This window comes from Lygodium microphyllum, chromosome 28 (assembly GCF_053477565.2).
Source record: "Lygodium microphyllum isolate KBCC chromosome 28, Lygodium_microphyllum_v1.1.10, whole genome shotgun sequence".
NCBI classification, from domain to species: Eukaryota; Viridiplantae; Streptophyta; class Polypodiopsida; order Schizaeales; family Lygodiaceae; genus Lygodium; species Lygodium microphyllum.
Genome location: NC_141162.1, coordinates 31,707,930 through 31,735,683, shown reverse-complemented (window position 1 = coordinate 31,735,683; position 27,754 = coordinate 31,707,930). Strand labels below are relative to the sequence as shown.

General features: G+C 44.4%; 1 protein-coding gene across 2 annotated transcripts; it reads left to right on the top strand.

The window, feature by feature from the left end:
* LOC148011316 (uncharacterized) lies at positions 1 to 27,754 on the top strand. Of its 2 annotated transcripts, XM_087670462.1 has the most exons (8): positions 597 to 763; positions 871 to 976; positions 1,140 to 1,222; positions 24,944 to 25,042; positions 25,129 to 25,227; positions 26,688 to 26,786; positions 26,882 to 26,980; positions 27,066 to 27,754. In XM_087670462.1, the coding sequence occupies exons 1-8, from the start codon at positions 737 to 739 to the stop codon at positions 27,186 to 27,188; spliced, it is 735 nt and encodes a 244-aa protein (XP_087526588.1). In that variant the 5' UTR covers positions 597 to 736; the 3' UTR covers positions 27,189 to 27,754. The 2 variants fall into 2 exon arrangements, with proteins under 2 accessions (XP_087526587.1, XP_087526588.1); XM_087670461.1 differs by having other exon boundaries at positions 1 to 976; positions 27,066 to 27,706.

The window sequence follows — 27,754 nt, the reverse complement described above, 5'->3', positions numbered from 1 at the left end:
AAAAATCCTCCAAATTGTCAGGCGCACCTCCTCCCGTCTTCGCCATGCGACTGGGAGTCTCGATTCGACTCTAGAGTCTGTATTCCGTGACAAGTTAGTTCAACAGGGACGATGACGGCGCTGCCTCCCTCCATGGAGCAGCTCAGCCCCCCTACCCATCCCTGTCCTGCCTTCCCGAATACGCTCTTCCTTCTCAGAAACGCCCATGGTGCCCTGTCTGCCTCCCGGCTACCCTGTCCCAGGGCTTACCGCAGGCCGCCCAGTCGTACCGCAATCCCCCTGTCAAAGCAGAAGACAAGGAAGCAGCCTTTCAAGAGGATAGCCTTTGAAGACGGCATTTTCGAAGACATACGCAGTGATGACGGACAGGACGACGATGGCGAAGAAGGAGGAGGAGGAGGAGAAGAAGAGGATTCTGAAGAGGAAGACTCTCAGAAGAAGACTTTTGACAGCGCGAGTCGTGCTGAGATTGACCTGGAAGATGGCTTGGTACCTCGGGAATGGAAGCCTCTGCAGATGGAGCTGTACATATCGAGGACCGACAAGAAGAGGGAGATACGCATGCTTGAAATCGCGAATAGGAGGCGCAATGCCAGACTAGCTGAGCAGAAAAGGGAGAATATCAGAATTATACAGGATGGCTTTGGACAGGCACATATCGATAATTGGACTGTCGGTTCTGACGGGAAACCGGGATATACTTTGATTCAGGGGAGAGAGGAGGTCATAGTCAAGGATGATGTTGTACACCGAACATATCCAGGTGCAAATACAATCAGAGAGGAGGAGAAAGAAGTTAGAGATGAACAGGCTAGTGCCAGCTTATCTTCTGGCTCAGAGATAGATAAATTCCAGACGTTGTCTTTGCAGGAAAAGAAGGATACAGTCACACAGTTACCTTACAGTGTGGCAGCATTGCTTTTTGAAAAGAAAGCTCAAGCAGACAAGGCTCACGCTGACTGGAAATCTGAACCTGGTATGACAACCATGCCAGCAAGTATTAATACAAATGGGAGGCTTGCAACATTGTAGATCAAAACTGGAACACAGAACCATATTTTCAATGATGAAGTTTCTTTTCGATTGTTGGTTGTTTGAAATCTTTCACTCTAAATTCTGGCTTGTCGTGTCATAGGTAGACTCAGGTCTGGATCTGCTCTTCACAGAGGAGGAAAAGTTGCGGCTAAAGGAGGCTATGCCAGATCTCAGCAAACTGCTTAGTGTAAATTCTCGTATTTTGTACTTGTCTACATATCAAATTGACATAATCTAAATAAAATATTTGTGGGAGTAACACTGCTTGTTGATCAACCATTGGATGGTTAGTTGGCTTTTTCTTTCAGTGATTGACATGCTGTGGGTTGCACACATGTAGGGACCTTATTTCAACAATTAAACTTCTATTTTTGGGAAATTCGAAGCAAGTTTTTTGTCATGTGCACATTCTAATATGGTGTGCCTAAACATCTAAATGTTTTGAGTAATCGAAACCTTTTAGGTGTTTAATATGGAGACCATGGGGTTTGATTTTCCTAGGGTGGTTCACAGAGCATGATGGGCTGCACCTTGATTTAGAGTATTGAACACTACCCAATTGTAAGCCATATTTGAAACCAGAAAACCACTCAATGAGTCCACAAGTTACTAGTCGAGGTAAGTGTGTTAGCCCCTTTGATATAGGGGACCGAGTGATAACTACAGCTTTGAGATGTTGGCATGCAACTTTGAGTGCTACATGCACCAGTCTCTTGGTCATGCATTTATGATGGTTCATTATTTTGGCTGTATAAAAGAATAGCATATGCTAGCATCTGTTCTATCTTGGGTTCATCATGATTTGTGGTAAAACTCTTAGCGAGTCTGCTCTTAGCACATGCTAACACTTAATATATTCATTGGCTCTATTGCTGGGATGTGAGCTCCCATATGCTGGCATGGCTTGTGTCATGTCCTGTATATAGATTGGATCTATGTGAGCATTCCATCAGCACCACAGCAGAAATTTCTCTCTACCATGTGTTGGCAAAATTGGATGAAACCACAGGATGTTCATGGAACCATGATGGTCCAACCCAATGGGTGCCTACTCCACTCCTGAATAGAATTTGTATGGGTTGTTACTAGTAGTAGGAGGCGGCATGGGGGTGCATGCTAGTAGGTGGTAAGGATTCTGAGATTCTTTTGGTTGATGCTGGCTGTCAGTGGTCATGTGGTGGTGATACTAATTAGAATGCATGCAGAATTCCTCTTTATCTCATGTGTGAAGGTGGCTTGGTGGGATTGCCACTCTAAGTCTGTGGCAGAACTTTCACACAACTTTCAATGAGGCTTTGCCTTTCCTTTCTCTCGTTTGAGTAGGCCCCATCTCAGGCCAGGCTTGAAATGTGTACTCCTTGATGGCCATAGGCCCAAGGGCAGCCCAAAGGCTGAGGGTAGTGCTGCCACCAATAGTCTCAAGAATCACATGGCTTGGGCAAGAACCCTTGTGGTGGCCTGAGGGTCACATGCCCCAAGGTGGTGTAATTTAAGGGTTGCCTAGGGGTCATCGAGTCTAGGGTAGTGTCATGAAGGGTTGTGTGAGGGTCATGGACCCTAAGGTAATATTCTCATGTGCCCCAAGTTGGTGTGACATGGGGTAGCTAGGATGCCGTGAGACCAAGGTTAGCACTTTGTTGGGCAAATCGAGGACCACGTTGTTGATTAGTTTGAAACCCATGTGCTCTTTATTACATGCAAAAGGTTGATAGGCAATTCGAGTGTCCCTAGTGGACTTAGTTACTTTGCTTACAAGTACACCTTAGAATGGCAAAACTAAAAATAAAATTAGTAGGGATATGAGAGTTTCTTGGAACATTGCAAGGAGTCCTAACTCTTGATGATTAAACACCCCTCTCCCCCCAAAACAAAAAAACAAGAAATGAAATGGAAAAAGGGGGAAAAATACCCTCTCCTCCACGCGCCATGTGTACTAGTTTCTTTGTGTGTATTGGTTTTTTTAACTTCTTGCAATATTAGTCACAATGACATTATTAGTATTTTTGCTAGATTGGATGGTAATTGGCATGAATCCTCTGTCTTGAGCTTGAGGAGTGTTGGAACACAATTTGCAGCTGACGTGGGATTGTGGCAATGTAAGGAGTGTCAATTAATGAAAAATTAGGGCTTATGTATTTATTAAGTTTCAATTAACTTATTCACTTTTTGTATAAGCCAAAAAAGACCAAGTAATTATTTCTTTTATTTAAGTTTTGGTTGGAGAGAATTCCTAGAAAACTCAAAAGAGTCCAAGGGGGAACAATGACCTAATGGTCCATGGCATTCAAAGTTGTAAGGTCCCCAATAGGAGGAGAAGCCATTTGCGAGTTGTCATAGGGCTGTGATTTATCTTTGGAACTCTCTCTTTGGCGGATCTAGGACAGTGCATGAGTTGTGTTGGACATGGGTAGGTCCATTAGTAATCAAGGTTTTGTGAGTAAAAACAAAGTTAATTTATATGTAGGTTTTGTGCACATATTAATTTATTTGATTGGAATGAACCTTAATAAAAGTTCCAATTAATTGATTAAGTTTGGTATGGGCTAGAGTTTTGGATTGTGATAAGTCACTTTAATGAGTTAAAGGCTGAAAAATTAAATTTTATCATGTAATTTAATTATTCTTGTGAGAAATTGTCTAAATATAGGAAAAGCTAGAAAATTCTATGAAAGGTTAAAAGACAAGGTGTGGGTGCTTGGAATCAGTTCATCACTTGCAATTGCTGGTGGTTGATCCTTCTTTGCTGTTTGTGCCAGATTTGGCCAGGGCGAAGTTGTCCTAAACTAGTTGTGGCTATTTGTGTCAGAATGACAAAAGGCAGAAGTGGAACACAAATCCAAGAGCATACTGATGAAGCACAAAACACATGAAATAATAAAAAACAAATGAGAGGAATGGAACTGAATCTAGAAGTGTGCAACCAAAGCAAGTACAACAACCATCACTATAGTGAGGAGAAAGCAAGAACACAATAGCCTCTCTCCATATCCAAGAGCAAGGATCTCAAGCCCAAGGATATCTACAATGGATCATAGAAGTATAATTGATCCCCCAAAGGGGAAAGGACACATATATATAGGCACAATCCAAGTATGGATGCTACACAAAAAGGACACAAGTGGCCGACAAGAGTGGTTGTCCAGTCCTCCTAAGGTTGACACACGAGGTGCAATCATAACTTCTAAGAGTTTGAAGGCTGGGTAGAACAGTCCAAGGTTGGGTAGAGCTGTCTAGGACTAGATGAAGTTGTGCCAGGGCTGGGCGGATATTGCTAGAGTGAGAAATGTAAAATAGCTTTTAATGACTTGACAATCACCTAATATTGCTCATTAGAAAAAGATCTAAATCTGCTGTTGTTTCCACTCTCACGTGGTATCATGATTCACCACCTTGCAATCATTGTGAGCAAGCTACACATATTTGCCAGCTCTCTCCCTCTTTCATCATAGTCGCACTTTCAGCTGCAGCTCTTCAAGATGTTCCAGCTTTTTGCCCAGCTTCTCCAGCCCTTTGCCCTGCTGTTCCAGCCATGTTTCACCTATCCTCAGCATTAAGATCTTGCCTAACACAGTTTCCCATGGTTCATGACTGCTGGTCACCCCTGTTTGAGTTTTCTGCTGATGTGGAGTTCTGTCCAGACCTGCGTTTTGCTGTTCGACTTCCTGCCAGTCATCTCTTGGAGGTTGAGAAGGTCTGCATTTTGATGCTGGACTGCTCGGGGGACATCTGTCAAAGGCTGGAGGTTTGTGTCTGTTTCATTCTGGACAGGCTGCTGGGTGCTGCATTTTGGTTTGGAGTGCTGGTTGCTATGCTTCCATGGACAGCAGTCGGGGGACTGAAGATCTTGTCGCTGGTCTTCATCCATCTTTCCATTTTCGATGATTCACTCTTGTGCGAAATTGAAGGAATATTTCTGAAGTTTTTCCATCATGGATCTTTTTGATGTGTTGTCTTCTCCTCCTACTATGATTCTAACTATTCCTTGTGGAAGGTTAAGGCCTGTTGGATTCTTAACACTCTTGAGACATGGATATTGATCTCCCAGCCTATTCCTTGTGAGAGTGCGCAATGGAAGAGAAACATGAACATGGAGAGAAAGGAGATGCTCTTGCTGTCAAGTACATCCCTGATAAAATGATGCTTCACTTATATGTGCTCTGTCTTTGTATGAAAGATAGGATTTCGTGCTAGCATTATAGCACTCTAACTATCATAGTGAAGGATAGGAACCTCCGTAATACCAAGCTCTCTCACTAGACGTGAAAGCCATAAAGTCTCCTTGCATGTCTCAATGGCAGCCACATACTCTGCCTCTATAGTAGACAATGCAACACACTTCTATAGCTTTGATATCCAAGGGACTGCTCCCCTTGTGAACGTGAACTCATATCCTAAACTAGACTTCGTGCAGTTAGGATGACTAGCATAGTCTGCATCCGTGAAGCCAACAATAGATGACTTCTGCTTTCCAAAGCAGATACGCAAGTCCTTTGTGTCTTTAAGGTATCTCATGATACCCTTCATTGCTTCCCAATGCTTTTTGCCAGGATATGCCATGTACTTACTAACCACTCCCACCGCAAATGCAATGTCAAGACTGTTGAGAAACTCTTCACCCTTCACCCGCAGTTTGTGTTTTTGCATTTTTGCGTTTTGCGTTTAGGGTTTGCAGCCCCAAAAAGGGGCGCTATCCTAGACTGACAGTGCCTATTTATAGGTCACTTTCTCATTCATTCCTCACAGCTGATTCATTCAGTCCGTCACCTCTTCTCTCCAGCCTTTCCACTACCCTCACACCCCTTCAGGAGGACATTGCGGTTCGTGGTTCATGGCTGTCTTCATCATTTTCCTTGTGCTACGGCACCCTTGTTTCCTTGTATCACATTTACTCCATGATTTGGAACTTCATCATTCCATTCATCAGAGTTTATTCTCTCTTCTCTTCTCTTCTCCATGTTTGCCGAGTTCACTCTGTGTTCCTCTCCGCAAACCCTACTGTCTCGCTGGTATGTTATCTTTTGACATGGTATCAAAGCTGGATTTGCTCAAACAGTGGCAAAGATCCTCCACTCTAGTGAAGGCAAAGACCGGTGGCGGGTTCGACATCCACTTCTCTTCTTCTTCTGCTGCATCAAAATCTCGTTTTTGCAGATTTCAGGTGTTTCAGCTTGTTGCCCACTCCCCGTTCGCGGAGGACATCTCAGCCGAAGCTGTCTATTGCTGTCTCCATCAGTTGGCGCCTGATTTCTAGCCCTCTTCACGTAGTTTGGAGTTGATTCTAGCCAAGCGACTGCTGTTCCTGTGCAGACCTATTGCTTTACAACTTGCCACGCCATCACAGTCTTGCTGCTTGCGTTTTCAGTCTTTCTCTCTCCTGCAGGCTATCTTGCGTGCGTTTTAGTCTTTCTCTCTCCTGTTGCCTGCGTTTTTAGTCTTTCTCTCTCCTGCAGGCTGTTCTGCCTGCGTTTTTAGTCTTTCTTTCGTTTGCTGCTTGTGTTTTTAGACTTTCTCTCTTCTCACCTGTGTTTTTTTACTGGTTGCAACCTCTTATTGCTGGTAGCATCCTCCTCCCACTAGCAGCTCCCTTCCACTACCCTCCCACCCCTTGAGGTGGACATTGTGGTTCGTGGTTCACCTTGCCCTCACACCCCTTGAGGCGGACATTGCGGTTCGTGGTTCATTGTGACTGGTCTCTTCCTTCTTCAGCAAGGCACACTGCTATCCATGGCTTCTTTACCAATAGATGATCGGACTACTGGGTGCTCCTATTGTGGCATCACCAGACACACCACCAATGCTTTGCTGACTTTGACCTTTACTCCCTACCCCCTCGGAGTATATGCGTCTTCCACCAGGCACTCCTTGTGCCACCTCTCCTTTCTGGGCCACAGAAAACGTTCTGCATCGACTATCAGAGTACTATGCTCAAGGCAATAAGACGCATCCGATGCGCACTAAGTCCTTTCGAGCACATGGAGGATCGATTGGTACTACGACCTCCTGGAGATCGTCGCAATGCCAACAACAATCTTCTCCCACTTCTTTTCAGGTACAGTGGTTTCCAGGACCTACGGATCTGCAGTCCGCTCCATCGAGAGACAGTGATTGCTTGATACTGTCTCCTCATCAGTCCGCTCCTTCAAGAGACAGTGGCTGCTCGACTCCTTCCTCTTCTTTGGCTACCCAGTCTACTCCACTAAGAGACAGCGACTGTTGCCCACCTCTTGCTCATTTTGAGCCCCACCCTTCCCCACCCTCGACTACTTAGGTTTGAGTGGCTACCTTTGGGAGCTCTTTGGCACCCTAGATACCTTCTTTGGTACCACCGGCGGCACTTCCTTCGTCATTAGACATTTTGGTGTCCGTGATCCATGCGTTTTTGGATTCCCTATCTACTTCAGAGAGGGATGTTATTTCTTTGCCCTCAGAGGAGGCATCTACTTCTTTGACTTCAGCGGGGGCCCTCCACCTCCCACCTTAGAGGGGGAACGAAACCAGCCTTTCTTCTTGTCCACCTCCCACCTTAGAGGGGGAACGAAACCAGCCTTTCTTCTTGGAATGGGTGGTGATAACCTAATTTAGGAGTTATTTACAGCAATAAATAAATGCACATAAAATGAAATACACACTTTACCATAACATTCTTGGACAGTAGACTCCTTGTTGGCCCCAAAACTGGCGTCCCTTGCGGTATTTCTTTAGCTTTCATTCAATTGGAAGGAGTACAACTTGAGATTCTTCAATCCCCTCCTACTAACCAATTGCTCTTGCTGTCATAAATGACCAGCAAGCCTTTTGGGTCATTTGCCCCTTGATTCACTCACGACTTCTTCTCCAATTTGACCCTTGGCTGGCCAAATGCTGCCCCAAATCAATTCGGGATGGGCTGGCTCCTGAAATCCCTTGATAATCTTTAATTATCAGCTGCTGATTTCAGCCCCTTGAGCCTTCAATCTTAGGCACAGATCCCAAGGTGGGTGCTAAACCCTAATTTTTGCTGTAAATTAGGGTTTAGTGCAGAAATTACAGATCAGCCCACCAGAAATGACTGAGATCTCATCCTAGTCTGACTGTGCCTATTTATAGGTCACTCTCTCATTCATTCCTCACAGCTGATTCATTCAGCCCGTCACCTCTTCTCTCTAGCCTCTCCACTATCCTCACATCCCTTCAGGAGGACATTGTGGTTCGTGGTTCGTGGTTCGTGGCTGTCTTCATCATCTTCCTTATGCTACGGCACCCTTGTTCCCTTGTATCACATTCACTCCATGATTGGGAACTTCATCATTCCATTCATCAGAGTTTCTTTTCTCTTCTCTCCTCTTCTCCATGTTTGCCGAGTTCACTTTGTGTTCCTCCCCGCAAACCCTATTGTCTCGCTGGTATGTCATCTTTTGACAAGGACGTGTAGCAACCATAGCATACATGAATCTACTTCCATGTTTTTGCTTATACCCTTTAGCAACCAGTCGTGCCTTGTACCTTGGCAAAGAACTAGAAGCGACTTTCATTTCGTAAAACCATTTGCATGGTAGCACTTTGGGGTGGATTGTGAGGGGCGGTGAGCTCCCTTTTAATCCCTTTGCTATCAAAAATTCTTGAAAGGCTTTGGACACATACTCCCTACCATTGCTAGAGCGAAAACACTTTAATGTCTTGTTGGTCTGATTTTCAGCAACTGCCAATAATTTTTTAAATTTATCCAAGGCCTCGTCTTTATGACTTATTGGATAAATCCATACTTTGCGTGTGGCATCATCAACAAAGTAATGAAATGCTTATTTTCCCCTAGAGATAACCCTGGCATCTAACATACATCTGAATGCACCAACTGTAAGGGTGAAGACTTTAGAGAGAGATTTTTAATGTGATGCTTGAGCATGCTTACCATAAATACAATGATCACAATGTTTAAAATCAGCATACCTCAAAGACGGCAAATAACCCAAATGTGAAGATTCTTTCATTTCAGTTTGACTCATGTGTCCCAATGGCTATGCCACAAAGAAACACTTGGTTGCTCGGTTATAGTGACTATATGTTCACACATGCTAGATACATGCCTTTCTGTAGCCTTGCTCTGAAGATTACAACACTGAGATCGCCAGAGGCCGAGGAATTTGAGATATCTCTGCTGTAAACCATAATTTGCAAAGTAGAAATTAAGGTTTAGTAGCGGCCTCGAGAAGTGTGTCAGAAATTGGAAGCTCCAAGACTTGGATTCAACACGGCTGAAGCTGTTTTCAGTTAAATTCAAGTGGAGGGACTAGCAAATCATGGGAAGACCTCGCGATTAAGGTTGTGAGTTTGTAAAGCCCATCCTTTTGTGATCCTGTCCAAAGAACGGTACCTATAGAAGCATCCTCCATTGTCACTGCCTTCTGTGTAAATACCATGTGGGTACCAAGCCGTGTAAGACCATGAACAAACAATAGGTTAAAACCTAAATCTGGTACGTAGAAAACTTTGGTTGAAGAAGACTGCTTGTTTGGCAATAGAGAAATAGTCTTCACTCCTTCAATAGGAATGATAGAGTTGTCACCAATGATGATTATGTCCCCTTTGGCACTCAGATCTTGAAGCCAATCTGGTTTGTAGGTCATGTGAGAAGAGGCCCCATTGTCAACGAACCAAGGCTTCTCCTAAGAAGAAAAAGCAAGAGTTGTATCCTCCTCAGCTAATATTTGCACAAAGACAGACTCGGTCATTGTTGGGGCAGCCTTTGTATCCTTTGAATCCTTCTCCTTTGGCTTCAAATGAATGTACTTTTGCTTCCCTCCACATGTACTTGTAGTAAATGCCTTGGTGGAGCTTGAACCAGTGGCCCTAACCTCTTTGAGTTTGCTCCGAGACAAGCGATGAAAGCTCTTTTCATAAGAGTATCTCGTGGGTCCTCGATGTGATAAGGCTGGTGTATAAGACATCGAACTGAGGAGATGGCAACCGAGCCAGAAGGATCATAGCCATGTCTTCAGAGGATATCATCTGATCAAGACAGGCAAGCTCACCTCTCACGTTCTCCATCTTCGTGATGTGCTCCTCTACAGAGGAGGAATCATTAAGCCTGAGCATCTACAACTTCTTCTCAAGGGAAATCTTGTGGGCAAATGTCTTTTGTTGATACAAAGACTCTAGCTTCTTCCACACTTCTACCGTAATCTTCAACCTGTGAACATGCACAAGGATAGAATCCTACAAACTCATAAAGAGAAAGGATCGGCTCGAGAGTTGAGCCGATCCCACAAGGCTGCTTGGTCCATAGAAGTCCATCTGTTGGATTCTTCTTAGGATAGGGGATGGAATTTGAAACAAGAGCCCAAAGATCGAAGGTGCCAAGTATGCACTCCACCTTACATGACCACAACGAATAGTTTGAACCATTGAGTTTGTCTTCTTTGGGTAATGAAGGTAAGACATGCACCTGTATTGAGGGTATTAAGGACGGCATTTTCACTTCAGACGGAGCCTTCTGTGATAGATGAATAGAAGGGGAACGACTGTGAATAGGAGACTCCTCTTGCCAACTATAATTGCGATAATCACGTCCCCGCTCAAGAGTGTCTGGAAAGAAGCTCCTCCTTTAAGTCATCAAAGCTCGTGAATTGGTAAGACATCTTCGATCCTAGAATCACCTAGAAATCTATGTTTTTTATGAAGATAGCGAGAAAGATAGAAGGCAATCAACTATAGAGACTGTAGATGTGTCGTTTGTCACGGAAAAGCTGTTGCCTGCACCAAGATGTGGTCACTTGCAAAGCACAAATTTGTGTTTTCTGCAAAACACAGAAATAGATGGCGCTTGGTGCCTGAATGTTGTCACTTGGTTGCCATGAAGATCAAATACGTAGTGGACCACCTCTACAAGCACTGAATGTAGCAAGCATAGGCTGATAATCTGCGTTTTGAAGATTTGGGCTGCTCCTCCATGATGAAAACCTACTCTTTTGCAAGAAATCTCCAAATTGTGTCCTCACTTAGGCAATGATACCATGTGAGAGTGCAATAGAAGAGAAACACAAATACAGAGAGTAGTCGAGAGAGAGAAAGAGAGGAAGTAGAAGATGAAGGAAGAATACTGCACGGACTAAAGAAGAATGTTGATACAATGATGATGGATTGACCAATCCCTGCACGCCTCAAGTGTTAGTGAGGGCACCAGATCGGGCTTATGAGGATGGCAGCACCAAGCACGGAGAGTCCAAGTGTTGGAGTGTGCACGTGCAAAGGGAAGATTAAAGTGTGTGTGTGTTTGCCAAGTGGGGGAGGGGGGTTGGCTATAAATAGCCATTAATGGCCAAGTCTGGCTGACCTACAGTACTAGGTGCCAAAAAAGCTGGCCGACCAGCATTTAATGTTGGCCACTGAAGAAAAATGCTAGAAAAAATAGGGGTGACCCTAGAAAAATCCCGGATGACAATGACAATGTATGGGAGGTGTAGACAGACTGCACTTGGGTTGTTGCATATGGGCATTACGGTGGTGTATTATTGAAGTGGGAGTTGTCTTTTATGCATACTTAAATACATTTTGTGCATGTATATGCTGTAGTCAGCCTATTTGGACTGAAATTGCAGCAAATTATTTGCTTCTCAAGCACCTTGGAAGTGCATTTTGTGTACTTGCTGTTATATTCAGCAACCTTGCTATTGACCGACAGTATTCAGCATTTTATTGCAGAAATTTATTGCTGAAAATGGCTGGCAGTGCATCCACTTTTGACACAAAGAATCTTTTTGAGATTCGGAAATTTGATGGCAACGGCTTTGATCTTTGAAAAGATTGTATGCAAGCTATCCTGTTTTTGAAGGATTGTGATAATGCTTTGGAACAAGAAAAGCCTATTGCTTTGTCAGATGAGGAATGGGCTAAGGTGAATAAGAAGGCTATTGCTTACATCAAAATGGCAATCATAGATGATACCTTGGTTGATATCAAGAGACTCTCCATTGCATGTGAAGTTTGGATGAAACTCAAAGCTTCATGTGGAAGTTGGTTAACTTGGAGCTTGATGAGTCCAAGCCCGCCTTAGAGCATTTGAATGCATTTATTGGGATTTTGAGCTAGTTACAAGATACAGGCTTACCGCCTTTTGATCCCAAGTTGACAGCTATCTTCTTGCTCATGGCTTTACCAGATTCATGGGAAGCATTGGTTCTCTTTGAGCAACAACCCCAACTTGACTTTTGATGGTGTGTGTGGTTCTATTCACAATGAGAAGATTAGATGCAAGGCAAGTGGGGGCAACACTGGATCGGCCTATAATGTAAGAGGAAGGATTGAATAGAAGTCAAATGCTACAAATAAACACAAAAATCGCAGCAAAAGCAGGGAAAGACAGCAAGATGTCACTTGCTACTGTCAGAGTGCAGCGGTGCGGAAGCGTAGGACTGAGAGAGAGAGAACGCAGAGAGAAAAGGGAGAGAAAGAGACAGTGTACAATGAAGATCTGCTGTATAAAGAATGCTGAATACAAAGATATACACTGGCGCAGTGCGCTGGACTGCGTGTCTCCACCTCGACGATGCGACCTGCTGTCCACCTCGAAGTCTGCTGCAGTCTGCACTATCTGCTGTCTGAAATCTGTGAACAGAGACAGAAATCTGCACGGCACCGGTCTGTAATCTGCGACAGAGAATAGTGGCCAGACTGCTGAAAACGTCAGCAATAAATAGGCGAAAAACCACCTAGAACGGGGCGCCAAAATAGGGCGCAGCCAGGAATAAAATGGCTGCAGGCAGTCGGACTGCCACGTGGCAGTTCGACTGCTGCAGGTCCGACTGCAGCAGTCCGACTGGACTGCACCTGCCTGGCTGTACCTGCCTGGCTGTGATCCTCTCTAACACCCCCTCTCAGAGCCTGGGCAGGGCAGAAGCCTGAGGGATCTGGAATGTTGCCGAAGTAGAGCCTGAGGAAGCGCCTTCGTAAACAAATCCGCAAGATTATCCTCCGTCTTGCAATACTCCACAGTGATGGTCTCATCCAGAAGCTTTTCTCGGATGAAGTGGTACTGGATCTCAATGTGCTTCGTCCGGGCATGAAAAACAGGGTTCCTTGCCAAGGCAATGCAACTCTCATTGTCACATCGCAGCAATGTAGGACGAGTCTGGGGGCACCCAAGCTCCTGCAACAATCTCCGAAGCCACACAACCTCGCATGTGGTGGAAGATGCGGCCCGATATTCCGCCTCAGTAGACGAAAGGGCTACCGTGGGCTGCTTCTTGCTACTCCATGAAATAACACCTGCACCCAAAGTAAAACAGTAACCTGTTGTAGACCGCCTGTGGTTCACGTCACCGGCCCAATCCGAGTTGCTCCAACCTGCAAGTACAAGATCTGACCCATCTGTCCCTGCGGGGTAATGAATCCCCAAATCAGACGTCCCCCTCAGATACCGAAGTATCCTCTGAGCAGCCTGCCAATGCACCGTCTTAGGTTCACTCATGAACCCTGCCAAGAGCCCAACAGCAAAACATAGATCAACCCTGGTGTTGAGAAGCCAAATCAAAGACCCGATCAACTGTCGATAGCGGGACGAATCCGCCAAAGGAGAAGCTGAGTGGGAAGTGGCCTTCCAGTTCGGATCCATAGGAGTAGAGAGGGCCCGACAATCGTCCATCTCAAAAGACACCAAGAGCTCCTGTACATATCTCTGTTGGGAGAGAAAGATCCCCCTCTGAGACTGATAAATCTCATGGCCTAAAAAGAAATGGAGTAGCCCCAAATCCGTCATCTCGAACGTTCGATGTAAAGCTGACTTTGTCTCCTGGACCTGTTGTGCATCATCACCTGTGACAATCAAATCATCAACATATAATACAAACAGCACACAACCTTCCCCGGAAGTGTGAACATACAGCTGCGGATCGGCCTTGGACCGCCGATATCCCAACTGAGTTTGGAGGAACGAATCAATCTTCTCGTTCCAAGCTCGCGGGGCCTGCTTGAGACCATACAGGGCCTTCTTCAACCTGTAGACTTTCCCATCTGAAGAACCAAAGCCAGGAGGTTGCTCAACGTAGATCTCCTCCTTCAAATCACCATTCAGGAAGGCCGACTTCACATCCAGCTGATAAACAGGCCATCTCCTATGGCCAGCCAAAGCAAGAACAGCTCTAATGGTTGCCATACGAGCTGTAGGGGCAAAGGTGTCATGACAGTCAATCCCTGGGCGCTGGGCAAAACCCTTAGCAACAAGGCGAGCCTTGTGCTTATCCAAAGTACCATCACTGAGATATTTGGTCTTGAAGACCCACTTGACTCCAATCACCTTCTTCTTCGGGGGACGTGGTACAAGTGACCAAGTGCCATTCCTCTCAATAGCCTCCAACTCAGCTTCCATAGCTTTCTTCCATGGGGCGGACTGTAAAGCCTCCTTCACGGAGGTGGGCTCTCGATCCTGCATAACTCGGGACATCAAACAATAATTGGAGCAAACAAGCTCCGAAGAATGCGCCTGGTGCCTCCGTGACCGCCGCGGACCATCCTGCGGTTCCCACTCCTCAGGAACCCCCTCGATCCCTGAATCACGGAGTGTGTAACGGGCCCAGCGAGGAGGAGGCCGAACCTCCCCTCGTCGTTCTCCATCAGTAGAAGACTCTGGAATGTCCACCGGTGGTAACTCCTCAGAAGGATCCGGTGGAATAGTAGACTCTGTGTCAGAAAGAGAATCATAATCAAACGGCACAGGCTCCAATGGAACTGTAGAAGGAGCCAAACTCTCCCCTGGATCTCCAAGAACGGGATGCTCCTCACCCGTTGAAGAAGCCGGAACCTCCACAAACCGCACATCACGGCTAGTATATACATCCCGCTTGACGGGGTCATACAGTCGGTAGCCTTGGGACTGGGAGCTGTAGCCAACAAATACCTGTTTTCGGGAAGCCGCTTCAAATTTGTCACGGTGAGCCTTGGAAATGTGAACATAGGCATCACACCCAAAGACCCGAAAGTAAGAAACATCTGGCTTCGTCCCAAAATAAGCCTCAAATGGAGTCATCCCTTCCACGGCCGAAGTAGGGGATCGATTAAGGATGTGGACTGCAGTAGCCACAGCGTCGGCCCACAGAACCTGAGGGGTCTGTCGGTGCTCCATCATGGTGCGCGCCATCTCGATCACACTGCGGTTCTTCCGTTCTAGAATACCATTTTCTTGTGGAGTATTCGTATTGGCAAACTCCTGGTGAATTCCTCTATCTGCACAAAACCGAGCAAATTCATTAGAGACAAATTCACCTCCCTTGTCGGATCGCAAGGTCTTCAACTTCCGGCCTGATCGGTTCTCCTCAAAGAGAAGTCAATCCTTGAAGTGCGAGAAAGCTTCTGACTTTAGTGCCAAAAAGTAGGCCCATGTCATCCTGCTGTGGTCATCCACGATCAGCATGAAGTACGAGCTCCCACGCAGGGACTCATTCCTCATAGGGCCACATAGATCCGTAGATACTAACTCCATCGGTGAAGTAGACCGCCGCGAAGCGGTGTGGGGAATGGCATCCCTATGCTGCTTCCCCCTTATGCAGGAGACACATGGCTGCTGGCTCACCACTATATCCGGCAACCCTCGAACAAGCTGTCCCCGTGACGCCTTCCGAAGATAGTCATAGTTCAGGTGACCAAACCTAGCATGCCATAATTCAGACTGTGACTGTGAGGTAAGAAGAAGAGTAGAGAGGGCAGTGGAAGACTTCAGTTTGTAAATGCCGTTCTCCTCATATCCAGATGATAGAACCTTCCTCGATTCACGATCAAGGACTCGCACTGTAGAACTGTCAAACTCCACCAGAAGACCAAGGGAGCAAATCTTATGAACTGAAAGGAGATGGTACCCCAATCGTGGTACATGCAAAACCTCTGAGGTATGGGTGCCACCTCGTCCATCCGGAATAAGCTGCATCTTACCCCGACCTGCAATAGAAACTGAAGAGCTGTCTCCAATGAGAACCTGCCCACGCGAAGGTCGCAACTGGGCAACACCATCTGATGAAGGAGTCATGTGCCGTGAGGCACCACTATCAATAATCCACTCTCGAGATTGGGAAGCCGCCATCGCAACATCAGAAGCATTCGGTGAAGCGTCCTCAATGACAACTAAGTGTAGAAATGCAGCTGATGAGGGTGCAGCCACCGCTCCAGAATCCTTGGTTTCCTTCTTCTTGGTGTCCTTCGAGTCTTTGTCAGGGCAATCCTTCTTCCAATGGCCAGTCTTTCCACAAATATGACATGTGGAGTCTTTGTCCTTGTTCTTCTCCTTGTCCTTCTTGGACTTGTTATCCCCCTTCTTCTTCTTTTGGTCCTTCCCCTTCTTCTGAGAGGCTTGACCTGTCAACGCCTCCGTCTTGGAAGCATTCTGTCCCTTTAACTGTTCCTCTTGGTCCAAGACCATAGGAACCAACTCTTCCCACCGAAGAGTAGACTCTCGCCCCGAAGCAATAAGGGCAGAGTAAAATGTACCGAATTGTGGCGGCAATTGGGACAAGAGTGTAATCGCCATGTCTTCGGAGGAAATTGGCTTCCCCGCATTCTGAACCTGCATCTGTAGCTGCCTTAGCTTGTTAATGTGTTCCCTTAGCGAAGAAGACTTATTGACGGACAAGGTCCGCATCTGTATCTCCAAAGAAACCCTCTTCATCAGGGTCATCCGATTGTACATTTGATCAAGCTCCAGCCATATCTCACGAGCCACTGTCAAGTGCTCGATGTGAGCGATCACGGCTGTAGTGCATGATAGAAAGAGAAAGGATCGAATCCTGGCATTCAGTTTGTCCCAATGAGATTGGGCCCTGGCCAACTCCGCACGAGCATCGGAAGAGAGTTTAGACTCATCTCTTACCGAAGGCCGGTCAATATCCTCCTGTACCAACTCCGCCAAATCATAGGACTCTAGAATGGCCAACATCATAACGCGCCAAATGCGGTAGTTGTCGCCGTCGAGCTTCTGATCTGTAGGAAGAGCCGGTAGGACAGGCACCTTCCGGTCCATAATCGCCTGGAACTCCAAGTCCATCTCTGAAGACATCTTCACCTGCAATGCCTTCTCAAACGCAAAAGCAGCCCCCTCTGACTGGGTAAACTCAGCTTGCTAAGGCTCTTCCGCGTCCCGAAGCTCCTTCACCCGCCGGAGGCGATGAAAAAGCAAAACCTGCACTTTTAGGTTGAAAACTCAAACTTTCTCCGCGACAAACAGCAGTAAACAGCAGCAAATCCACCACCTGTACTCCTTTCCTGTGCGCCCACACTCGTTTCAGCCTTGTTCCAAGGCGCAGCCCTCCTGTCTGCCCTTAAACGCAAAAAACGCAAATTTGTGTCGCGATGGAAACTCCTCTCTAGGTTGATTCTGCGCTCAGTCAGCCCTCAAACACTGCTCTGATACCATGTCAAAGTGCAGCGGTGCGGAAGCGTAGGACTGAGAGAGAGAGAATGCAGAGAGAAAAGGGAGAGAAAGAGACAGTGTACAATGAAGATCTGCTGTATAAAGAATGCTGAATACAAAGATATACACTGGCGCAGTGCGCTGGACTGCGTGTCTCCACCTCGACGATGCGACCTGCTGTCCACCTCGAAGTCTGCTGCAGTCTGCACTGTCTGCTGTCTGAAATCTGTGAACAGAGACAGAAATCTGCACGGCACCGGTCTGTAATCTGCGACAGAGAATAGTGGCCAGACTGCTGAAAACGTCAGCAATAAATAGGCGAAAAACCACCTAGAACGGGGCGCCAAAATAGGGCGCAGCCAGGAATAAAATGGCTGCAGGCAGTCGGACTGCCACGTGGCAGTCCGACTGCTGCAGGTCCGACTGCAGCAGTCCGACTGGACTGCACCTGCCTGGCTGTACCTGCCTGGCTGTGATCCTCTCTAACAGCTACCAGTGTGGACACAAAGGGCATAAAAAGCCCAATTGTATGTATTTTAAAAAGGAACAAGAACGCAAAAAGTAGATAAATGCAAAATGTAAAAAGGATGAGAAAGATAGCAACTCTACTCCTAAAGAAACAGAGAAGGCAAATGTGGTATCTAGGCTTGTCATTGAAGAGATAAAAGAAAATGAAGCTATTGCAGATTTGTTGGTTGCATCTTCAGACCCATATGCTATGACAATAGAAGATATGTATATCACTAAAAAGGATGTGATAGATGCTTTGTCGGCTCATGATGGTTTGTCACAATTGTGGATTGTCGATAGTGATGCTTCATTTCATGTCACTCCATCTTTGGAGTGCTTTTCTTCTTATGTAGTAGGTCACCTTGGGAATGCTTACCCAGGGAATAACTATGCATGTGACATAGAGAGAGTTGACACCATACATTTGGCTCTTGAAAACGACTAGGAATTTATTTTTCATGATGTTAGGTATGTACTTGGCATCAAGAAGAGTTTGCTTTCAGTTGGGTAGTTAGACAGCAAGGGTTACTTCACTATCTTTGGTGGTGGAATGTGAAAGGTGCAGAAAGGATCCATGCTTGTTACTAGAGGCAGTAAAAAAGGAACTTTGTATTATTTGCATTGTAAGGTACTTCCTGGAAAGTTTATTGTAGTTGCAGAATTGTAGTTACACATGGAGCTATGGCACAAGTGTCTTGGACACATGAGCCAAAAGGGTTTGCATGCACTCTCTTCACTTGAAAGAGTTGAGGTGAAAGATTCAAAGCTTGACTTTTGTGATGACTATATTACTCTCATGGAGCCTATAGAAAGGCATGTATTGTGGATTTAGTTCATTCTGATGTATGTACTGTGCTAATAAAAACTCATAGTGGTTTTTGTTATTTCGTGTCTTTTATTGATGACCATTCTAGAAAGCTATGGGTTTACTTGCTTAAGTAGAAAAGTGAGGCATTGGATGTTTTTAAAAGGTTTTATGTGAAAGGGTTTAATGCTAAAGTGTATAAGAACAGATAATGGGGGAGAGTATATATCAAAAGAATTCAATCAATTTTATGATGTAAATGGGATTAAATGGGAGGTCATTGCCCCTTATAATTTGTTATCTAATGGTGTGGTTGAATGGATGAATCGCAATTTATGTGAAAAGATTTGGTGCATGCTATCCACAACTAATCTCCCGTAATAGTTTTGGGGACCTTAGTGCATATTCGCAACCGATCTCCACATCATGTGCTTGATAGTGACATCCCCGAAGAGGTTTAGTTGGTCAAACCTGCTTCGTATGACCACTTATGGGTATTTGGATGTGAATGTTATGTACATATACCTATTGATGGCAGAACCAAACTTGACATGAAATCCATCAAAGGCATATTCTTGGGTTATGGAGATGAAGGTGAAATAGGTTATAGAGTTTGGATTCTAAGCATAAAAAAGGTAATTCGCAAACTGAGATGTGGTATTTAATGAATCAAAGTTGCTGAAAAATGCCACATCTAGTGACTTAGACAAGAAGAAAGTGAAAATTCAGCATGTTCGGCCACTTGAATAGCCATCAGCCCCACTAAAGATTTAGCCTCGTTTGATGTTGGTTTTGATGATCAGTGTGTTATCAGTGAGCCAGATGAAAATGGGCAGCAAAGGGATGCTGAAAATTATCTTGGGCAGCATAATCATTATGTTGAAAATGAATTACAGCAGCTTGAAAATGTAGTTCAATAGCCAAATAATGAGGTTATTGACATTCCTTTGGGTGTAGACCCATTGCTTGAGAATAAAGATCATTGGGTGAGAAGGTCTACACGTGTCAGAAGACGTATATAGAGGTTTGATTCCTCTTTGGCCTGCATTTTACTCACAGATGAGGGTGAGTCTCTCACATACAAAGAGGCATAATCTTGTGAGATAAAGAAAAAGTGGGAGCTAGCTATGTAGGAAGAAATGAAATCTTTATATCAGAATGACACTTGGGATTTTTTCCTATTAGCCAAAGATAGGAAATCCATTCCTATTAAACGGATCTATAAAATCAAGTGTGTAGATGGCAAACCCAAACACAAAGTCAATCTTGTGGCTAAGGTTTATACACAAAAGAAGGGGATTGACTTTTAGGAAGTGTTTTTACCTATTGTCAAGATGACCACTCTCCGTGTATTGTTTGCCATTGTAGCATCTATGGGTGTGGAGCTTGGTCAGATGGATGTTAGAACTGCATTCTTGCATGGTGATTTAGAAGAAGAGTTGTACATGAAGTAGGTAGAAGGCTTTGTTATGCCAGGAAAGGAGCATTTGGTGTGCATGCTTAAGAGAAGCTTGTATGGTCTAAAGCAGGCTCCTAGATAGTGGTATAAGAAATTTGATGCCTTCATGCTCTCACATGGATTCAAGAGAAGCAATGCGAATCACTGCATATGTACAAAGAAGACTGATGATGGAAGCCTTATTATTCTTGTGCTTTATGTGGATGATATGCTTATTGCTAGTAAGCTTAAGAGCTAAGCTAATGCATTGAAAAGACAATTGAAATTAGCTTTCTCCATGGAGGATTTGGGCGCAGCTGAACACATTTTGGGCATGTGTGTAACAAGAGATAGAGAGTAGCAGCTCTTATTTCTCTCACAAGAAAAGTACATAAGCAAAGTACTTGACAGGTTTCTATGGCTGATACTAAGCCTCAGGGTGTACTGTTACCGCTGTACACTAAGCTTAGCAAAGCAGATTGCCCAAAAGGTGATAAGGTAGTGAGTACTATGAAGGATGTTCCCTATGCTTCAGCTTGTGGGTCACTCATGTATGGTATGGTTGCCACTAGACCTTATATTACTCATGCAGTAGGAGTCGTGAGTAGGTTTATGTCAAACCTTGGCAAAGTGCATTGGGAGGTAGTGAAATGCATCTTCCGGTACCTTAAGGGGTTCACAAAGAAGATGTATATGCTATGGAAAGGGTATACCAGATCTGTAGGGATATTGTGATGTAGACAGGGCAAGTGACTTGGATACCCGCAAGTCTACTAGTGGGTACATTTTCACCTTGATTGGTGGGGAACTTTCATGGTGTTCTAGATTGCAAAAGATAGTAGTACTCTCTACCATCGAGACTGAATATATTTCAGCCACTGATGCTTCGGAAGAAGCTATTTGGCTTGGCCGTTTGGTCAAGGATTTCAGGCTGCCCTCCAAAACACTTGTACTTGGATGTGATAGCTAGAGTACTATATGCTTGGCTAAGAATACCATGTTTCATGCACGTACTAGACATATTGATGTGTGGTACCACTTATCAGACAGGTTTGGATGATGGTCTAGTCACATTGACTAAGATTAAAACACAGGATAACCTTGTAGATGGTCTCATTAAGAGCCTTGCAAATGCTCAACATGAGCATTGCATTTGACCAGTGGGAGTTGGTTAAAGGTTCGCTCCGGACCTTTAAGTGGGAGGCTGTTGGATGTAAAGGCCCTTTGTTACGCTTCTCGTGTGTATATATATATACTGGTACATGTGAATGCATCCCTATGGGCGTAAGTGTACCGTACCCTAAGTATAAATACATTCTTTTATTCTTTGTGTGTACCACATGCGAACACACCCTACTCACGTTTTTGCTCTCTCTACACTCTGTATTGCTGCACACACAGCACTCCTGCTGCGCACACCCCCCTCGTGAACTCCCATGTCTATGAAGGATTGGGGTAGAGAGTAAGAGCTGGAGAGAGTGTCATACTTTGTACAAATCCCGAAATGCAGAAGATAGTCTCTATAAGTGATCTGCAACAGCAAATGCAGATCAGGATGATGTACCTGTTTGGATCAGGCTGACCAATGGCTGCAGCAATAGGGCAGCCTGAGCAGAGTGAAGTCAGGTCGAGCAGCAGCTTAAACTGCAGGTCTGGCTGAAAAACACAGATCAGATTGCACTAGTGACTTAGGAGAGAGAATATACTGGGTGGCAGTAGACTGCTGCAAACACAGCCCTTTGGCTGCAAAATCTGGTGTCTATTTGGGATAGAATCCTCCAGGCTGATCAGTGTGACAGTATGCACCAATAAACACAGATCTTGAACAGCTCTTGGATGCAGTAAGAGTGATGGTGGCAGCTGCCAAGGGGTGCTTCAGTCTAGGAAAAACACTTTTTCCCAAATTGAGATATTCGCAAGGAGGGGTGTAGAGAGCAGTGTAGATTGGGTGCTAACTAATAATGGACCTGCATTGATGAGATGGGCTGAGTGGACAGACTGCCTCCTTGACGAGTGGATCCTCGCAAATTAGGGTTTGGCTTATGGGACACACATTCTCTAGGAAAGTCTGGTAATTTAATGAAACTTATGTAATAAACATATTTTGGGGCTGTAATAAAGAGCTAATCAGTTTATACTACTGTTTAAAGCCCAACACAAATATTGGGTGTAAACACTAGCGGTGTTGTCTTAAGATCCAAACTAGCAGTTGAAGTAGTTTGGAGAGTTTGTACTTAAGTTAGCTCCATGGAAGAAGGGGTTTTTCTACGTTAAGAAGTTGGTTGGTGCACATCAATTGGGGTTGCCCTCTTATTGGATAGTGTATGTAGTGATTAGTGTCGATAACTTTGTGGAATATTTTTTGTGAAGAGTTGTTATTAGAGGTCTCTATGATTTGGTGTACTGCCACAAGATTGCTTGTGGTTGCTGGTCATTGGGTCTTTGTGTTACATGTGTGGAGATGATGCTTCCATCTTTTCATTTCATGCCTAGTAAGTAGGAGCAGGTTCCTTAGGAGCAGCTGCAATGAAACAAAAGGATGCATGTAGTGTCATGTTGCTACATAGAAAGAGGGGCTCATTGGGAAGTAAAACTAAAGCTGTAAAATACTAAAATATGGGCTTGTATGCAGTATTGATTTGTAACGTTAAAATACATTGTTGTTTGTGGTGTGGCTCCTCTATGACTTGAGATTATTTATAAGTTTAATCAGTAATCATGCATGAGCTTACATGGTAGCCAGGATTGGTAGACATGTATTGATGCAGGAGGACATGGATTGGGCACCTTCGCATAGCAAATATTGGGTGGAGCACAGCATCATGGATGCCTTCCGTCGGACCTTCTAGTGTTGCCTGTGGGACAGCTAGAGACCGAGGAGGGTGTTGTATTTCCTTTGGCTTTTGGGACATGGGGGTTTGGTTGTTGGGAGTTGGTTGGCTTGGATGGAGCAAGATGGAGGTTGTAAGCGCTGCCCACAACAGCTCTTGGAAACTCCAAAGCATTGCCTTTGGTGTTGCGAGGCGGCACAACTCGTGTGGAGAGGAGCCTGCCGTATTCTCCACTGTGTGGCACCCAGCCTTGGCTGTATATCGTGGGGAGCTTTTTGCCACAAGGTAGCTAGCTTGGGCCGTCACCTTTTGTAACACGATCTTTCTCATCGAGGTTGGATCTTGTGCAGTGGTCGGCTTGGAGGCTCTACCTAGCCACCAAGTATTGGAGCCCACAACAGAGAGCTTAGAGGTATGGGAGATCATAGGGAGTCTTACAGTTACAGGATGGCACATTTGGAAGGCACGCTGTCAGGTGGTTTTTGGCAAGGAGTGCCTTTTAGTATATGTGACTTTGGCAGAGCTTTGGGCCTCCATCATCCACTTCCTCCGCGGCCGTTGGGACCCAGGTGCAGGGCGAGTCTCATGCTCATTAGGAGCTCCGTCTTCACTTTCTGCTCACTTGGGGTGGCCATGACCTGTTCTTCATGATGTAGGCAGGCAACCCCAGATGGCGATATGCCCCCCCTCCATGGCTTCTTGCTCCCCCCTCCATGGCTTCTTGCCCCCATTCTCCTCGGACCTCCTTGTATACATGATGGACTTGTGATTTGCATAAGCTCCAGCTAGTTTGTTGAGCACGTACATTTCGTTGTAATCGGCCTTTTGAGTAATATAATTAGCCACATTTTACTTGCAAAAAAAAAAAGAGCTTACATGGTGCAATGAAGGCAAATTATGGAGTAGAAGGAAGTTTGAGGAGTTAGGAAGGTATGGGCAGGGTTGTCTCCATACGTAGTACGGACTGATCCATATGGTACGGTACAATATGTACCCATACGATTTAGTACAAAAAAATGGGCACTTTTTGGCTACTCTCCTCTAAGTCTACAACTTTCTTTTTTTTTTCTCCTTTCTTCTTTTTTTTATTTCTCCCCCAAGCGCCTCTCTCTCTCTCTAGCCTCTTCCTCTCTCTAGTTGCACTAGTACCACATACGAAAGGTTTGATACTATACCATACTTTAGATACCGTACCTTACGTATTAGTACCATAAGGTACCAACTGAATGGATACATCTTTCCCATTCGAATTGCACTTTGGGACAAGCTGAATGCTCCTTATATTAATATGAATCTCCCATGAGATTAGGTTATTTGAGATTCAAAAAATCTCTCTCAACCTTCTCTCTCTTAAGCCCACACTTCTCTTATTTGTATGATCATGTGTGTATGATGTTTCCACTCCCATCTATGTAGTTATAAGTTGTAGGTAGTAGTAGTGCATGTTGCACATTTAGCATTAGGTTTTGACATGTTACTCTCAAGTACTCATCTTATATACTCTAATCGCATTGCTATTTAGACTTGAAATATCTATTCTATTATCTTTAGTCCAAAATAATCAAGTTATTTTTTTTTCGTACTAATATCGTACCGTACCTTATAAAATCTTAAGGTACCATTTAGTACCGTATTTTAGCGTACCATACCATACCGTACCTTTCGTACTTGACAACTATGGGTATGGGCACTTTCTAGTAGTCTATTGGCTTTTTAGCTGTTTTGCAGATGGTTTGCATGACCTTTGCATGCTGGCCAGAAGGCTAATCACAACAGATAGAAGCAATGGAGGAATGGAAAGTGTGCTTTGAGGATTCTTTCTTTAAATGTGTAGTCTGTAACTTTTTTTATGTTTCTATTTGAAGTCTCAAAGCTGTAAAAATGCCTGAACGAGTTAAGAGTAAAATAAAGAATGTGTTGGTTTATGTGGGGTATTGACATTTGTGATTGGATTTCAGGAAAAGTGGCCAATGCTTCACACATTGGTGTCTGCAGGCCAGTTCCTCTTTGCTGATCGCCTTCTCAAACTAAATTTAGATGTCAATGCACGTGATGAAGTGAGTTACCTCTTTTCAGATTATGTGTTGCAAGATCTTAGTCAATGAATCATTTTTACTACATTTTAACACCTGCATTTTTAAAGGATGGCTACACTGCCCTACAAAGAGCAGTACTAGGAAGAAAGGAGACTGCTGTAACACAACTGCTTAGGGCAGGTGCGGATGTTCAGGTTTTTGATAAGGTATGCAGTGTTTTGAGATTTTTATTTTTATTTCTGCTGTTTCTCTTTTGTTCCCCCTTGCATTCTTGTTTGAGACCAGGGCTTGTATCTATTACGTCTTTGGGCTTCTTGGGATGTGGCTCTCACCTTCTTTGAGGCTTCCTGTAAGTATTAGGAAGTGTTTTTGAAAAAAGTGTTGGCGTTTGTTGGGTTGGGGAAATGACATGAATTCATCCGAGGGCAGGTTGTAAGTTATGTGTTTGAACTCTCATTGGCATGCATAATCTACATAGATCTTCGAGGGATTGGAAGAGTCAGGTGTGTTTGTGGGCTTTAAGTGCAGATACCCTTTGAATACAAATGGATAATGCACATAGTTGTCTGTATGTTTTGTATCATGAATCCAGCCACTTATGATTAGAAGGGGGAAACATTAGGGATTTAACCCTCTTACAAGGGCTTAGGTGTGACCGTACCTTCTAAAGGAAGGTACAGATTTTCTACTTTGGTTTTGTTTCCATTGTGCAAGTTCTCTCTCTCCCTCTCTCTCTCACACACCCACCACCAAAACAAAACCGGGGGGGGGGGGGGGGGCGGGGGGAACCCTTCTTGTTTATGAGACCAGGGGTCTATCTATTATGCCTTTGGGCTTCTTAGGATGTGGCTTTCACCTCCTTCGAGGCTTTCCATAAGTATTAGGAAGCATTTTTGAAAATTTCAAAAGTGTTGGTGTTTGTTGGGTTGTGGAAGTGGCCTTTGAGTAAGAATGGGAATATTTCATAACGAGATGCAATGCTACAGACCATTGCTACCCGAGAGACTCTTTCGCAGATTATCCATACTCTTAAAGAGTGATTGGATACACTCCATGGAGATTACAAGTAGGGAGATGGTATGAGTGCAGAGAAAATGGGAGGTTATTTTGGCCAGCTGGATTCTAGCACTTCCTTTTAGACTTACCTTTTATGTGTTGGTACTATAGACCCTTCTTGTTATTTGCATATTTGAATTGGGTTCTGTTTTATTTTCTTTACCTTGGCCCATGTCTTACCGTGCTGGAGAGTTGTCCTTTACGTTGACTGCCTGAATTGATTTTCTGAGTTTGGTGATTCTTGCTAGTCATGATTAGTCTAACATACACATCTCTTGAATGTCAAGCTCTGTAGCCTCATTATGTAATGGCAGGATTGAGAAGGAAGAAATCCTTTGCCCTAAGCTTTGGTACAGTTCTGATATTCTTGGCACTGAGTTCCTAGTCAGTCTGACCTTGCTCTTTCTCTCCTCTGAAATGTTTTGCTGGTACTGACCTAGTATCTTGAAATGCTCACACGGGTGCAGCATGTGTATTTATCTGCTGCAGTCTGCAGGTTCTACCAAGTAATTTACAGGTTCTGTATTGGACTCTGAGTTACTGGAGGTGGTTTTTCTGTGAGTCTTGTTTGGCAATAATGAGAACCTGATCTTTTGATGCTTTTCTGTAGGATGGTGCCAGCTTGTTACATTTAAGTGTCCAGACTGGTTCTCTAAATTTGGCACGATTATTCATAAAGCATCGAATAAATATCAACCACGCCGATGAGGTTTGACATTGAACTTTGATGATGGGGCTTTCATTTGTAAACAAACATCTTTGTACTTATGACAGTGGCTAACTCATGCACATGTTTGGAAGTAGGCTGGATGGACTCCTTTACATCTTGCAGTTACGACTGGAAGGGATGATATAGTGCGACTTTTGCTTGTTAGTGGGGCAGATGCCTCCTTGCGAAACAAGGTTGGGTGTTGTCTTTTGCTCAATGTGCATTACAGGATTGTTAGATTAAGTGCTTACTTCTGATGTTTGGGTTACATTTTTGCAGGATGGACAGACGCCTTTTCACATGTGTTTAGCATTAGGTAGAACTTTTAACTGCATTCCAATAGCCAAAGCCCTGAAAAAGCATGGCAATAACTCTTTACTGGATGATGAGTTGTATTTATAAAAGTTTCCTGTTAGTAATATGGGTTGGAATCCGTGTATTGCAAGTTGGACTGGTGTGTACTGTACTGTTCTAAATAGGAAGTGTGAGTTGTGCATCAAATGCTTTGTTGATACTGCATGTTTTGATCCAAGCTCATCACCAGCTCAAGCTTTATCCATAAAAAAGCAAGGGTACGCATATTTAACCCAAATTTGATGAAGCCTATGGGGGAATGTTCTATCCTTTTTTGTGGACTGCTATTTTTGGCCTTTTGATGCTGGCCTACCTGACCCAGATCTAGGCATATTTTTGCTTATTTATTTATGGGCTCCCTCCTCCAGAGGCATTCTGAGGCATTCATTGTTTGTACGTTTCCATCTTAGTAATATATAAACAAAATGGCCAGTCGGCTTTAGATCTTTTGATGCTTACGATAGCACCGAAATAGGCTTGAGCTAATATCACAAAGTGATTTTAATACTGTATCAAACTTTGTTGCAATTTTGAGATGGTTGGCTGATTGCAAACAAAAGATAGAGACACTTATTGGTCTTCTAGGCCTGTATCATGAATACTTATGATGCCTA

What these genes read in the sequence shown, in the direction of transcription:
- LOC148011316 (XM_087670461.1), top strand. Translation starts at nt 112, where the DNA reads ATGACGGCGCTGCCTCCCTCCATGGAGCAGCTCAGCCCCCCTACCCAT. An exon ending in TGACTGGAAATCTGAACCTG is followed by an intron (nt 977 to 1,139) that starts GTATGACAACCA and finishes TGTCATAGGTAG; the next exon opens with ACTCAGGTCTGGATCTGCTC. An exon ending in ATATCAACCACGCCGATGAG is followed by an intron (nt 26,787 to 26,881) that starts GTTTGACATTGA and finishes GTTTGGAAGTAG; the next exon opens with GCTGGATGGACTCCTTTACA.